Source organism: Microcaecilia unicolor, unplaced genomic scaffold (assembly GCF_901765095.1).
Source record: "Microcaecilia unicolor unplaced genomic scaffold, aMicUni1.1, whole genome shotgun sequence".
In the NCBI taxonomy this organism is placed as follows: domain Eukaryota; kingdom Metazoa; phylum Chordata; class Amphibia; order Gymnophiona; family Siphonopidae; genus Microcaecilia; species Microcaecilia unicolor.
This window is the reverse complement of record NW_021963070.1, coordinates 209,250-224,736: the sequence shown is the minus strand read 5'-3', so window position 1 is coordinate 224,736 and position 15,487 is coordinate 209,250. Positions and strand designations below refer to the sequence as shown.

The following is a 15,487-nucleotide window of genomic DNA, read 5'->3' as shown; positions in this document are numbered from 1 at the left end:
TCTTCATTGCAATAAAAAAAAAAAAAAGAACTGCGGAAACCGCACCCGAGCGGCAGGCAGGAACATACCCATGCATGCGTGGTGGAGTATGTCTTGCACGCCACAAAATATCTTTTGGCTTGTCATAAAGCCTGGACTAGGCGACGTGGCGCAGCGTTACCCACTGTGAGAATTAATGCTCTTGCTTGTCCTCGGAGAAAAACAAAAGTTTCTCTGACAGATGCTATTTTCAGCTCTGAATCCCCCTCCTTTCTGTGGTGAAATGCCTTCATTTTACAAGGACTCACTGTGATCATGCTGAGAATTAAATTCATACGACTGCTGTAAGTCAACCACAAATGTCTGAGCCGAGAACCAGCAACCTCCAAAAGACGCCCACTGCTGAGCTATCAACCTGAAGAGACAGCAGAGAATGAGGAAAGAATGAAAAATATTCACTCGAGTGCTCAAGTAATGGACCAAAACCTCTTGTACAAAGAATCAACATGGAAACAAAGCACAGAAGACCTAGAAAAGATGGAAAGACATTCCCCACCGAATAGCTTATTCAGGTTAAGTACTGAAGACACACAACACTGGCCACTGATGTTCATAAACCACACAATAATCCCTACCCTTCCCTCCCAACCCCCAAATCTAAGCTCTGTCTACAGACACTACTGGACATTACCAAAAGCTATCTGCCTAAGCACTTGACCCTTCCAACAAATAGATGTGGCTTTGTACCTGGGAGTTCTGCAGATTCAGGCTCTCCAGCTGCGGACAACGCAAAGCAACTGCAAGCAGACAATCCGTGGTAACACCAGAGCAATGCAACAGTTTGAGTGAGCTGAGGTGACGGCAGTTCTCGCTGAGGGCCTGTAATATGAAGTTTAATGTGAAACAATTGAGACTCTCAGATTTATGTCAACCCTTTTTATATTACCTCTCCAGTTCAGACCATCTTTCTCTATTTCAACTAGAGCTCCATTTTCAATTAAAAATTGTAATTGCACTAGCACTAATTTTAATTACACAGTTAATCGAATGATTAAAGGGGGTATAAGAGAGAGATAAAGGGCCCGAGGATAGAGGGAAGAGAGAGAGAGAAATGCTGGACAGTGGGAGGGGGAGGGTTCCTTGGGGATCTGGGCCCTCTACTTTGCCAGAAGACATGATCGGGGAATGCCAGTGACGGCAGCTGGAGGTATACCATTAACTTCATCGTTCCTGAAGCAGTATGAGGAAGGGGGCGACTCGGGCAACAGATTTCTTTGGCTGGCTGGGCTTTGGCTATCCCACCAGCCACTGAACAAGTACTGCAGCTTTGGAAGAGGCCTTAGCCCGAAGTGGGGGGTCCAGGTCCCCCAGAACCCCCTCCCATTATCCACCATCTCTACCCCCAGGTCCATTACCTCTCTCTTCCTTCTCACTCATCCCCCCTCCCCAGAGTCCAATACCTCTCTCTCGTCCTTCCCTCCACCTCTCTAACCCAGGTCCCATTATCTCTTTTCTTCCATCCCTCAGTTCGGCATCTCTCCCTCTCCTCACCCCCATGTACGGCCCAGTGTTTCTCCCTTCCCTCCTAACCCTACGATGGTTTCCATAAAACTCTCAATTCCCTCCTCCCCCCCACCATACCTGTTAAGAAAGGTATTTGCTCCACCAGCATCAGAAATACTCATAAGCTTCCTGGGGCCTATCCTGGGCCCTTTCCCTCTGACACAACTTCCTGTTTTTGCAAGGGCAGATGGGTTAGAAGGAAATGGCTAGGTGCAGGCAGTGGTGTGCTGGAGCCGGCTCGCACCGGCTCGCAAGAGCCGCTTGTTAAATTTTGACCGCTCTTGCGAGCCGGTTGTTGTTGGGGGCGCAGCCGGCTCCATTGCGGGAGGTAAGCATGGCAGGAGGTGCGCCATCACAAGGCCATGCTTTACCTCCCCTGCCGCTCCCGAAGCATATCCAACCATGTCCTTCGCTCCCACCCTCCCCTCCCGCTCCCCTCCATCTTTTTTTAATTACATCCGTCGAACGCGCGCGGCATTTAAAGTCCTGCTGCATGCTGGCCGTCTCCAGGCTTCCCCTGCTTGCTTCGGATGATGTTCGTGCCTTAGTCCCGCCTTAATCTGACGTCATTTACTTTTTTCGCGAAGGCGGGACTAAGGCACAAACATCATCCGAAGCAAGCAGGGGAAGCCTGGAGACGGCCAGCACGCAGCAGGGCTTTAAATGGTGCGCGCTTCGATGGAGGTAATTCAAAAAAGACGGAGGGGAGCGGAGGACATCTTTGGACATGCTTTGGAGCGGCAGGGGAGAGACCTGCTGGGCATGGGTGAGGCTTGCTGGGCATGGGTGGGTAGAGGGGAGCAGGGGAGAGAAGAGAATTGCTGGGTATGGAGGATAGAGAGGGGCAGGGGAGAGAGGAGAGTTTCAGGACATGGATGGAGGGGAGAAGCAAGAGAAATTCTGGACATGGATGGAGGGGAGGGAAAGGAGAGAGAAGAAATGCTGGACATGGAGGGAAGATAGAGGAAGGAGATTAGATGAGGGAAAAGGAAGTGAGAAGAGAAACTGCACATGGATGGAGAAAATTGGCAGAAGCTGGAATCCACTGTACAGTCAAGTATGTGGAGGACGAGAAATGAAGAAGAAGGAGGAAAGAAAAGAAATAAATGGAAAGGAAGCCCTGGAAACGGATGTCAAGGGAAACAGATAGAGAGCAGCAGAATCACATACTGGACCAGCATGATCAGAGAAACAAAGTCACCAGACAACAAAGGTAGAAAAAAAATAATTTTATTTTTCATTATAGTGTTTGGAATATGTCCACTTTGAGAATCAGGTGCTGAACGTTAAAAGTTTATATTTACTTATTTATGGCATTTTATCCCATATTAAACATGAATTAGATTGGAACCTGGGATAATTTAATTTTTTTTTCCTGAAGAGAGTAATGTGTTGGCTGCCCCCCCCCCCCCCCCCCCCCCCACGGGGTATAGCCAGCTCTGCAATTTTTTTTTTTTTTTTTTGGGGGGGGGGGCGCCAAGGTGGACCAGGGAGAGAGCCTGTTGTTAAAAATTTACCAGCACACCACTGGGTGCAGGCCACAGGCGGCCTACTACTACTTATTTCTATAGCGCTACTAGAAGTACACAGCGCTGTACACTGAACATGTAAGAGACAGTTCCTGCTCAACAGAGCTTACAATGACAAACAACAACAGATAATGGAATTACTCAAAGTGGGAATGATAAAACAGACATGGATACTGAACAAGTGAATAGGAGTTTGAGGAGTAAAGCAGCCTCAAAAGGTGGGCTTTTACTCTAGATCTGAAGATGGCCAGAGTTAGAGCTTGATGTACTGAGTTCAGGAAGACTATTCCAGGTATATGATGCAGCAAGATAAAAGAAACAGATGTACTGAGTTCAGGAAGACTATTCCAGGTATATGATGCAGCAAGATAAAAGAAACAGAGTCTGGAGTTGGCAGTAGAGGAGAAGGGTATAAAATAAGTACTAAGTGGAGTGGAGGAGTGGCCTAATGGTTACAGCACCGGTCTTGAAATCCAGAGGTGGCTGTTCCTTGTGATGTTGGTCAACCCTCCATTGCCTCAGGTACAAACTTAGATTGTGAGCCCTCCTGGGACAGAGAAATACCCGGTATACCTGAATGTAACACCTTGAGCTACTACTGAAAAAGGTGTGAGCAAAAAATCCAAATAAATAAGAGAGATTTACCCTATTTAGTTCCTAGGAAGGAGTGTAGGGAGATAAGAGTGAAGAGGTACCGAGGAGCTGCAGAGTGAATGCACTTGAGTTTGAATTGTATGCGGAAACAGATAGGGAACCAATGAAGTGACTTAAGGAGAGGTTCAGTGAGCATAATGACACTGGGGAAATAAGTCGTGTTGCAGCATTTTGAACAGACTGAAGGGGAGAGAGATGGCTTAGTGGGAGACCTGTGAGAAAGAAGTTGCAGTAGTCTAAGTGAGAGGTGATAAGAGTGTGGATAAGGGTTTTGATAGTGCGCTCATAAAGGAAGAGACAAATTTTGGTGATATTATAGAGAAAGAAACAACAAGTTTTAGCAGTCTGTTGGATATGTGCAGAGAGAGAGCGAGACGACAAAGATGACCCCAAGGTTATGAGCTGATAAGACAGGGATGATGAGTTATCCACAGAGATAAAGAATGGGGAAAGAGGAGAGGTGGGTTTAGGGGGAAAGATAAGTGCAGTCTTGGTCATGTTTAGTTTCAGATGGCAGTGAGACTTTCAGGCAGCAATGTCAGACAGGCAGGTCTATCAGTATTGCTGCTGCTGGAACTGCTAGAGTGAAAACTTGATATTTATCAGGTACACCTGGGGAGAGGGGTGAAATTGAGAGAGTTTTACGGAACCATGACTAGGGTGAGGAGGGAATACAAAAATGAGTGGTCAAGTTGATTACCGGCAGCTAAAAATACGACCATCTCCACTCTATTGGCAAGTCAGGTACAGTCTTGGACTGGTTTTCTTCATATTTAGATAAACGCCAGTATACAGTATTCTTTGACTACTCCTTTTCTAAACCTTTCATTCTAGACTCTGGTGTTCCGCAAGGTTCAATCTTATCCCCAACATTATTCCTGGCACCTCTGTTAGTCTTAGTACAACGTTAGGCCTCACTGCATTCGTTTATGCTGATGACATCCAAGTGATATATGTACTCCCCTTGGGAGCTCTGTCATCAATCAAAAACTTTCACTTTCAGACTGGCTTACAGAACATAAATTGGTTCTAAATCCCGCCAAATCAAAAGCTGTATTCTTTCAGCATAAAATGAGTCCTCCTTTGTCAGCACCAATCTGTCTTGCTAACATTACCGAGCCCCAAATAGAAACTGTCCATATTCTTGGAATACTTACATTTCCCAGGTAGTTCTACATCTCATTTGTTCTGTTCGTTCTCTACTCCATCCACTGGTGCTAAATGTATTAGTTCACTCATTAGTTATTTCTCAATTGGATTATTGCAATACTTGTATAAAAACCTTAGAGTCAAAGATCTCCGTCACTTACAGATTATCCAAAACTAGTAAAAAAGGCCCGTTTCTGACACAAATGAAACGGGCGCTAGCAAGGTTTTCCTCGGAGTGTGTATGTTTGAGAAAGAGTATGTGACAGTGACTGTGTGTGAGAGAGAGAGTGAATGTGCGAGTGTGTGTGAGAGTGAGAGAGAGTAAGTCTGGGTGCAAGTGTCTCTGTGAGAGAGAGTGTGTGTGTGTGAGAATGAGAGTGTGTGCAAGTGCGTATGTGAGACAGTGTGAGAGAGTGTTTCACACAGATACAGTGTGTGCGAGAGACAGAGTGTGTGTGAGACACAGACTCTCTGTGAGACTGAGTGTATGAGACCAAGAGAGTGAGTGACTGTGTGACACATAGAGAGTGAATGTGATACAGTTTGAGACAGAGTGTGTGAGAGAAAGTGTCAGAGTGAGAGAGAGAAAGACTGACTGTGAGACTGTGTGAGAGAGAGAGTGTGTGTGTGACAGAGATACCTCCCCCCCTCCTCTCTGGTGTCAGACCCCCCCTCTCTCCCTCTCTCAGACGTCTCCAATCTAATTTCTGTTCCTCTCCTTCCCCTTCTTGCCTGCCTTTCTCGTGGTGCTCTGTGGAATGCCCGCTCTGTCTGTAACAAACTTTCCTACATCCATGACCTGTTTATCTCTCGTACTCTCCATCTGCTTGCCCTAACTGAAACTTGGCTTTGCCCTGAACACTCTACTTCAGTCGCAGCTCTATGCCATGGAGGTTATCTTTTCTCCCATACTCCTCGCCCGGTTGGCCGTGGAGGTGTCGTTGGCCTACTTTCACCCTCTTGTAGATTTCAACCTCTTCTTCCACCTCAGTCTCACTGCTTTTCTTCCTTCAAAGTCCACTCCATCTGTCTATTCGCTCCTCTGCCTCTCTGAGTAGCACTCATTTATCGACCCCCTGATAAGTCCCTTTCTTCCTTTCTCACTGACTTGATGCTTGGCTTTCCTTCTTTCTTGAACCTTCACCTCCTTCCCTCATTTTGGGGATTTTAACATTCACGCTAATGATCCCTCTGACTCTTATGCTTCGCAGTTTCTTGCTTTAACATCCTCTTTCAATCATCAACTGTGCTCCACTACTCCCACTTACCAGAATGGCCACTGTCTTGATCTTATCAAACTGCTCACTCTCCAGTTTCTGTGCCTCAGCTCTTCCCCTCTCTGACCATCATCTGATAACTTTCACTCAAACACCCTCCTCCCCAGTTCCGTCCAATCTTAACCAATACATTTAGAAATCTTCAGGCTATTGACCCTTCTACTCTGTCCTCTAGTGTTTCAAATCTTTTCTCTATCACTATGCTATCCAAGTCTGTCGACGAGGCTGTCTCTTCCTATAATACTATTCTCTCCTCTGCTGTGGATACTCTCGCTCCTCCCGTTCCCTGTCCTGTAAAGCGTACCAAACACCAGCCTTAGCTGACCTCTAGAATCCGCTACCTACGTTCCTGTGCCTGCTCTGCCAAACGCCTTTGGCTGAAATCCCATGCCCATGCTGACTTCATACATTTCAAATTCTTGCTGACCTCCTCCCAGTCTGCTCTTTTACTTGCCAAACAGGATTATTACATCCAGTTGACAAATTCTCTTGGCTCAAACCCTCGACGTCTCTTTGCCACACTGAACTCTCTCCTCAAAGTGCCTTCACCTCCAACTCCCCCTTCACTTTCTCCCCAGACTCTGGCTGAGTTGTTTCATGATAAGATTCACAAGATTAAACTTGAATTCTCAACCAGGTCACCTCCACTTCTCCTTTCCTTAGTCCATTCTTTCAACCCTCCAACCCCTGCCTCCTATTCTGAAATCACTGAAGAGCAAACTACACATCATCTTTCCTCCTCGAAACTAACTACCTGTTCCTCCGATCCTATTCCCACCCATCTACTTTACACTCTCTCTCCTACTGTCATCCCTTTTATCTGTCATATCCTCAATCTTTCACTTTCCACTGCAACTGTTCCTGATGCCTTCAAATATGCCGTAGTCAAACCGCTCCTTAAAAAATCTTCATTGGACCCTACCTGTCCTTCCAACTATCGCCCATCTCCCTCCTCCCTTTCCTATCCAAGATACTTGAACGTGCTGTTCACCACCGTTGCCTTGACTTTTTTTCCTCTCAAGCTATTCTTGATCCACTTCAATCTGGCTTTCGCCCCCTTCATTCCACTGAAACAGCACTTGCTAAAGTGTCCAATGACCTGTTCCTGGCCAGATCCAAAGGCCTCAATTCTATCCTCATCCTTCTCAATCTATCTGCTGCTTTTGACACTGTTGATAACACATCTTCAAATCTAGGCTAAAAGCCCACCTTTTTGATGCTGCTTTTAACTCCTAACCCTTACTCACTTGTTCAGTACCCTAATTTTATCATCCCCACCTTAGTAATTCCCTTATCCTCTTTGTCCTGTTTGTCTGTCCTAATTAGATTGTAAGCTCTGTCGAGCAGAGACTGTCTCTTCATGTTCAAGTGTACAGCGCTGCGTACATCTAGTAGTGCTATAGAAACAATAAGTAGTAGTAGTTTTAAAATCTTGTGTGCTGAACAACCCCTTTATCTCTTGTTATCTTATTCCTTATAGTCCCGCACAACCACTTAGGTCAGCACAACAAAACCAATTAGTCAAACGAGTCATCGTGAAGTAACTCATGAACACACTAGGGAGTTCACTTCCTGTATCCCTTGATCCTCAGACATCACTTAACCCTTTAGTGCCCAATGCTCCCATAATAAAATCCCATATGGGAACATTGGGCACTAATAGGTTAATCAATATAAAACTGACCATAAAACATACCTTTTTAAAGATGCATATGAATAAGTTTTTATTCCTTGGAAGATACTTGTAGCATTCCCTTTTGTTCTTTTCCCTCCCCCCTGTCTTATCAATTATAGTAGTTCTCCCCCTACTCTAATAGTCATGACTACGGTTTTTAATTTTACCATAATGCTTATTTTCTACAATATTTTAGATTGTAAGTCGCCCTGAAGGTACCCCAATAGGGCGGGATAGTAAAACTACAATAAACTTGAAATCACTTCCCTCCTAAGACAAGAACATCGGTTCCCTGTGTGCACACGTATCCAATACAAAATTCTGACTTTGAGCCACAAAATCCTCACTTCTAGCCACCACCCCCATCCTGTCTCAATACCTACTACCTTACTCCCCCAGTCACCAACTTCACTCCTCAGATCAGCATCTCTCCACTGTTCCCACCATACAAGTGGTAGCTTTGGCTACTTTCCGTAAAACAATGTTTTCTGCTGCTGGCCCTGTTCTTTGGAACGAACTTCCCACAGATTTGCGAAAGTTGCGCTCTCACTCGGTGTTTACAGTGGTGCTCAAAACTCACTTTTTTAGAGAAATATACAGGCTCACTGTTTGACTTTCTGGGCCTCATTCCCTGAAGATTTGTGTTTGAACACCAGTCCTGTCCTTCCCTCCCCTGCCCCATCTGTAGTCTCTGTTCTTTCTTTTTGAACTAAAATATATATATAGGAAAGTCCTTTCCTACTATGGCTGTCCTATTTATGGATGATATAAACCGTTATGATGGCACAAACCCTTTAGTGGTATAGCAAATAAAGAACACTTGAAATTTGGAAGGGAGAGAGGTTGGATTGTGCATGGGCCGTGCACGGGCGGGAGAAGGGAGGGAAATGTTGTGTAGCACTCAATTATTAATTGTGGCATTAACTGTGATTAACATGCAGCCCTAATGTCAACCCATTCTTTATTGCAGAGCCTCCCCAATGCATCCTATTATTCCCTATAAAACTGCCAGTGTATTTCCAAAACCTTTTCCAGTCACATTAGTTTTTTTCAACACAACTCATCCTTTCTATTGAGCTTGGGACACCTTTTGGGTGAGGTAATGGTGCTGAGGCCGCTTGATAACAGTGATCATAATATTATCGGATTTGATATTAGTTTTGAAGTAAGTATACACAGGCATATTTTCAAAGCACTTAGCCTTCCAAAGTTCCATAGAAACCTATGGAACTTTGGAAGGCTAAGTGCTTTGAAAATATGCCTCATAGGAAATCAAATACGTTAACATTTAACCAGTGCACTTTTTCTAGTGAAAAAGGTGCCGGTACTCAAATGCTAGGCCACCCTTCAGGGGTGGGGGTAATCATTGAGGGACCCTCCCCACAATAGCCAGGCCCCCTGCAACCAGTCACAGAACCTATGACAAGGCAGAATTGGTGTGTAGATCCTGAGCTCTTTCATTAAAACTTGGGTTCCATGAGTCAATTTTAGCAGACAATGGAAAAGGTGCCAGTACTCAGTACCCCCAAGTACCCCCTCAAAAAAAGCCCTGCATTTAACTTTAAAAAAAGGAGACTATGATAAAATGAGAAGAACGGTGGAAAAAAAAAAAACAACTTAGAGGAGCAGCAGCGAGGGTCAAAAATTTACATCAGGCGTGGATGCTGTTCAAACACACCATCCTGGAAGCCCAGGCCAAATATATTCCACGTATTACAAAAGGAGGACGGAAGACCAAACGACAGCCGGCATGGTTAAAAAGTGAGGTGAAGGAAGCTATTAGAGTTAAACGAAAATCCTTCAGAAAATGGAAGAAGGAACAGACTTAAAATAATAAGAATCAGTATAAGGAATGTAAAGTCAAATGCAAAACGCTGATAAGGAAGGCTAAGAGGGACTTCGAAAAAAAGATTGCGTTGGAGGCAAAAACACATAGTAAAAACTTAAACCCCCACAGGGTTTAAAAACATATCGATAGTGAAGTCAGATCAGAGGGGAAGGATTAGCAATGTTGTTTGTGCAGTCGATTGTGCTTGTGGAGATACCAGCTGTCTCTCTTCCATATAAAGAGATTTTAATTGCTAGAAGGTTAGCACCTCTTTCATGTTATCAAGCATTATTTTATTGTCCGCCAGGTTTATCAGGTGCTATCTGGGTATTACTGGTGAAGCACTACGCAACCAGAAACCTCATCACCTCTCGCTTGGACTACTACAACTTGCTTCTCACAGGTCTTCCACTCAGCCATCTTTCTCCTCTTCAATCTGTTCAAAATTCTGCTGCACGATTAATATTTCGCCAAAATCGCTATGGCCCATATCAGCCCTCTTCTGAAGTCACTTCACTGGCTCCCTATCCGTTTCCGTATACAGTTCAAGCTCCCCTTATCTTGGGCGGAACGGGTGTGCTTTCGCTATTCAGATGCTGCCTTTGCAGTGGCGGTTTTGTCTTGGGGAGCAGTGGCTTCCCACCCTAGTTAAGGATTGCTTTGGTACATCCCACCAGTTCCTGGATTCATCTACTGCATACGCTAAGGAAGGTAAAATTATGCCTTACCTGTTTAACTTTCTTTCCTTTAGTAGCAGCAGATGAATCCAGGATCCCGCCCTCTGTTAGCCGCGATCGTTTTGCCTGTCTGTTCGGAAGACGGTAGAACTAGAGGACATGAATTGAGGTTGAAGGGGGGGCAGACTCAGGAGTAATGTCAGGAAGTATTTTTTTCACAGAGAGGGTGGTGGATACGTGGAATGCCCTCACGCGGGAAATGAAAACAGTAATGGAATTCAAACATGCATGGGATAAACACAGTGGAATCCTGTTTGGAAGGAATGGATCCACGGAATCTTAGTGGAGATTGCGTGGCAACGCCGGTAATTGGAAAGCAAAACCAGTGCTGGGTAGACTTCTACAGTCTATGCCCTGATCGTGACTGAATAGATATGGATGGGCTTGAGTGTAAATGTTAAGGGGCTTCTACGCTAGCTTCAGAACTTTTAGTATAAGAACAGTGGGCAGACTTCTACGGTCTGTGCCCTGAGCGTGGCAAGGACAAATCAAACTCTGGTATACATATAAAGTATCACATACCATGTAAAATGAGTTTATCTTGTTGGGCAGACTGGATGGACCGTACAGGTCTTTGTCTGCCGTCATTTGCTATGTTACTATGCTATGTTATTAACCTATAAGTGCATTCACTCTGCTGCCCCTCACTACCTCTCCACCCTCATCTCTCCCTACACTCCTTCCCAAGAACTCCGTTCACTAGGCAAATCTCTCCTAATTGCACCCTTCTCCTCCATCACTAACTCCAGACTCCGTTCCTTTTATCTCGCCACATCTTATACCTGGAATAGACTTCCTGAGCCATTACGTCAAGCTCCATCCCTGGCCACCTTCAAATTCGGGCTAAAGGCCTACCTATTTGATGCTGCTTTTAATTCCTAACTTGTCACCTGCTCATAACCTTATCTTGTCTTCCTCTCTTCAATAGTCCCTTTTCCCTATGTGTCCTATCTGTCTGTCCTACTCTTATCCCTTATTTGTCCTGTCTGTCCTGATTTAGATTGTAAGCTCTTTTGAGCAGGGACTGTCTTTTCTTCATGTTCAATTGTGAAGTGCTGCATACAGATAGAGAAGTGGGCGCAGAACCAGGCTCTTCAAAGAACAGACTGAAGACGTCCAATATTTAAAATATTTTTATTGAGAGAAGACTCTACAAGGTACCCTGTATCAGCACTGGGGGTGCCTTCTTCAGGAGTCTGGCTACTTTGTCTTGAAAGGTAAGTAGACAAAGCGTACAAGTTGGAGTCTCTTGTGAATAGCGTATTGGTCTTAAAAAAGAATAGAGCAGCCATATCTTCAGAGTAAAATTTGCTCACCCTTAGCACCAAAGACCCAAACAATGGTTGGTTATATGGCTAGTCTACCAAAGGAACTTCCTTAACCTCCTACTTCTCGTACCAAGCCCAAAGAGCGGGTTGCTGAATACAGGGTACAGGACATCCCCGATTCCAGGAGAGCCTATGTCCCGAGAACAGCTCATGGAAGACTGCTGGACACCAACTTGTTCTGTTGCTCACCAGAAGAGCCCTTCTTATGCCTTTCTGTAAGCCCAAACCTGGATTTAGAGGAAAGGGGAGTGGCTATGGGGAGGCAGTCTTGTCACGGTGGCGGCTGTGCCCCTACTCACATCTGGACCTCAAGGGGGTGTGTGTCAGCGGCTGTAACTCTTCTGGCATCTTCAGGGTCACTCTGTCAAGGCAGGTTGCCCACGTCGCAGTCCCTGGTGCACCAGACGCTCTGCTGGTGGCATTGCCGCTCCCATGGGGGAGATGTGGTGTGAAGAACCTGCATTTAAAGGGCCAGTGGCAGGAAATGCTGGTAATCCGAGGGACACCAAACCTTTCTGTCTGGGTCTTACTTTAGAAAGGTCCTGACTTTCTTTTAGTGCCTTGGCAACGCAGGTCACTTTGCCCCTGCTGGTGCAGCCGTCTTCAGCCTGCCTTGCCAGACCTCTAGACCAGCCTTGCCTAGCCCTACAATTCCAGACCTCTGGACCAACCTTGACCCAGCCTTGCCTCAGTTCCTTCCTTGGTTCCAGCCTAGTCTTCAGCCCTCTTTAGTCTCCTTTCCTGACTCTGCTCAGCTATTCTCTTCCACTGCTATCCTACTGCTGGTGTATCTCAAGTCTCTTTCTTAGGATTTCTCTTCTGTTTCTGTACTTGTTTCTTTGGTTGCTCTGGTCTCCTTTCATGGTTTTCAGTACAATCTTTATGCACCTCTACACCAGAAAATTCACCAGGAATCCAGGCTCAAGTCTCGGCCTCCTTGTCTGACATTGCTTCCTGGATGTCCCGCTGGCATTTGAAACCAAATATGGTCAAGACTGAGCTGCTTATTTTCCTCCCCAAACCCACCTCTCCTTTTCCCCCTTTTTCTATTCCTGTGGATAGCACTCTCATCTTACCTGTCTGCTCAGCTTCTAACCTTTGACTCCTCTCTTTCTCTGCACATGTCCAACAGATTGCTAAAACCCGTCATTTCTCTGTGTCACAGGAGCCACTCTATTGGAACCAGTTTACTGATGTAATCCGATATGGCTGTGTTTTGGCATGCATCTGTGTCAGGGGTCCATTAATGTACTGTATGATCTGTGTAATCTAACAGAGCATAAGTATAAGTATTGCCATACTGGGAAAGACCAAAGGTCCATCATGCCCAGCATCCTGTTTCTAACAGTGGCCAATCCAGGTCACAAATACCTGGCAAGATCCCCCAAAATGTACAAAACATTCTATACTGCTTATCCCAGAACTAGTGGATTTTCCCCAAGCCCAATTTAATAATGGTCTATGGAATTTTCGTTTAGGAAGCTGTCCAAACCTTTTTTTAAACTCTGCTAAGCTAACTGCCTTTACCACATTCTCTGGGAACAAATTCCAGAGTTTAATTACACATTGAGTGAAGAAATATTTTCTCCAATTCGTTTTAAATTTACTACTTTGTAGCTTCATTGCATGCCCCCTAGTCCTAGTATTTTTGGAAAGCGTAAAACAGACGCTTCACGTGTACCCATTCAACCCCACTGATTACTTTATAGACCTCTATCATATCTCCCCTCAGGCATCTTTTCTCCAAGCTGAAGAGCCCTAGCCGCTTTAGCCTTTCTTCATAGGGAAGTCGTCCCATCCCCTTTATCATTTTCGTTGCCCTTCTCTGCACCTTTTCTAATTACACTATATCTTTTTTGAGATGTGGCGACCAAAATTGAACACAATATTCGAGAAGCAGTCGCACCATGGTGCGATACAAGGGCATTATAATGTCCTCATTTTTGTTTTCCATTCCTTTCCTAATAATACCTAACATTCTATTGCTTACTTAGCCTCAGCAGCACAGATCAGAAGGTTTCAACGTATCATCGACAACACCTAGATCCCTTTCTTGATCTATGACTCCTAACGTGGAACCTTGCATGACGTAGCTATAATTTGGGTTCCTCTTTCCCACATGCATCACTTTGCACTTGCTCACATTAAACGTCATCTGCCATTTAGACGCCCAGTCTCATAAGGTCCTCTTGTAATTTTTCACAATCCTCCCGCGATTTAACAACTTTGATTAACTTTGTGTCATCAGCAAATTTACCTCACTAGTTACTCCCATCTCTAGGTCATTTATAAATATGTTAAAAAGCAGCGGTCCCAGCACAGACCCCTGGGGATCCCCACTAATTACCCTTCTCCATTGAGAATACTGACCATTTAACCCTACTCTCCGTTTTCTAATCTTTTAACCAGTTTTTAATCAACAATAGAACACTACCTCCTATCCCATGACTTTCCAATTTCCTGTGGAATCTTTCATGAGGTACTTTGTCAAATTCCTTCTGAAAATTCAGATACACAATATCAACTGGCTCACCTTTATCCAAATGTTTGTTTACCCCTTCAACAAAATGTAGTAGATTGGCGAGACAAGATTTCTCTTCCCTAAATCCATGTTGGCTTTGTCTTCCCTAAATCCATGCTTTTGAATATGCTCTGTAATTTTGTTCTTTATAATAGTCTCTACCATTTTGCCCGGCACCGACATCTGACTCGCCAGTCTATAAATTTCCTGGATCTCCTCTGGAATCTTTTTTAAATATCGGAGTTACATTGGCCACCCTCCAATCTTCTGGTACCATGCTCAATTTTAAAGATAAATTACATATTACGAAGAATAACTCCACAAGTTCATTTTTCAGTTCTATCAGTACTCTGGGATGAATACCATCCGGTCCAGAAGATTTGCTACTATTCAGTTTGTAGAACTGCCCCATTACATCCTCCAGGTTAACAGAGAATTCATTAAGTTTCTCCAACTCGTCAGCTTCGAATACCATTTCTGGCACCAGTATCCCACCCAAATCTTCCTAGGTGAAGACCGAAGCAAAGAGTTCATTTAATCTCTCCGCTACAGCTTTGTCTTCCCTGATCGCCCCTTTTACTCCTCGGTCATCTAGCGGTCCAACCGATTCTTTTGCCGGCTTCCTGCTTTTAATATACCTAAAAAACTTTTTACTATGTGTTTTGGCCTCCAACGCAATCTTTTTTTCGAAGTCCCTTTTAGCCTTCCTTATCAGCACTTTGCATTTGACTTGACATTCCTTATGCTGTTTCTTATTATTTTCAGTTGGTTCCTTCTTCCATTTTCTGAAGGATTTTCTTTTAGCTCTAATAGCTTCCTTCACCTCACTTTTTAACCATGTCGGCTGTCGTTTGGTCTTCCGTCCTGCTTTTTTAATATGCGGGCTTCCAGGAAGGTGTTTTTGAACAGCATCCACACCTGATGTAAATTTTTGACCCTCGCAGCTGCTCCTCTAAGTTTTTTTTTCACCGTTCTTCTCATTTTATCATAGTCTCCTTTTTTAAAGTTAATCGCTAACATATTTGATTTCCTATGTATACTTACTTCAAAGTTAATATCAAATCCGATCATATTATGATCACTGTTATCAAGCGGCCACAGAACCATTACCTCCCGCACCAGATCATGCGATCCACTAAGGACTAGGTCTAGAATTTTTCCTTCTCTCGTTGGCTCCTGTACCAGCTGCTCCATAAAGCAGTCCTTCATTTCGTCAAGGAATTTTACCTCCCTAGCGTGCTCCGATG

At 44.6% G+C, this 15,487-nt stretch overlaps 1 protein-coding gene across 1 annotated transcript in view; it reads right to left on the bottom strand.

Moving 5' to 3' along the window:
* Nucleotides 1-328: 328 nt before the first annotated feature.
* Nucleotides 329-15,487, bottom strand: part of LOC115458883 (F-box/LRR-repeat protein 6-like) — a 44,757-nt gene continuing 29,598 nt past the window's right edge. Inside the window, exons 4-5 of the mRNA XM_030188719.1 lie at nt 727-858; nt 329-394 (exon numbers count right to left, since the gene is read on the bottom strand). Of these exons, the coding sequence (XP_030044579.1) occupies nt 329-394; nt 727-858 (198 nt within the window). The remainder of the gene's footprint in view (nt 395-726; nt 859-15,487) is intronic.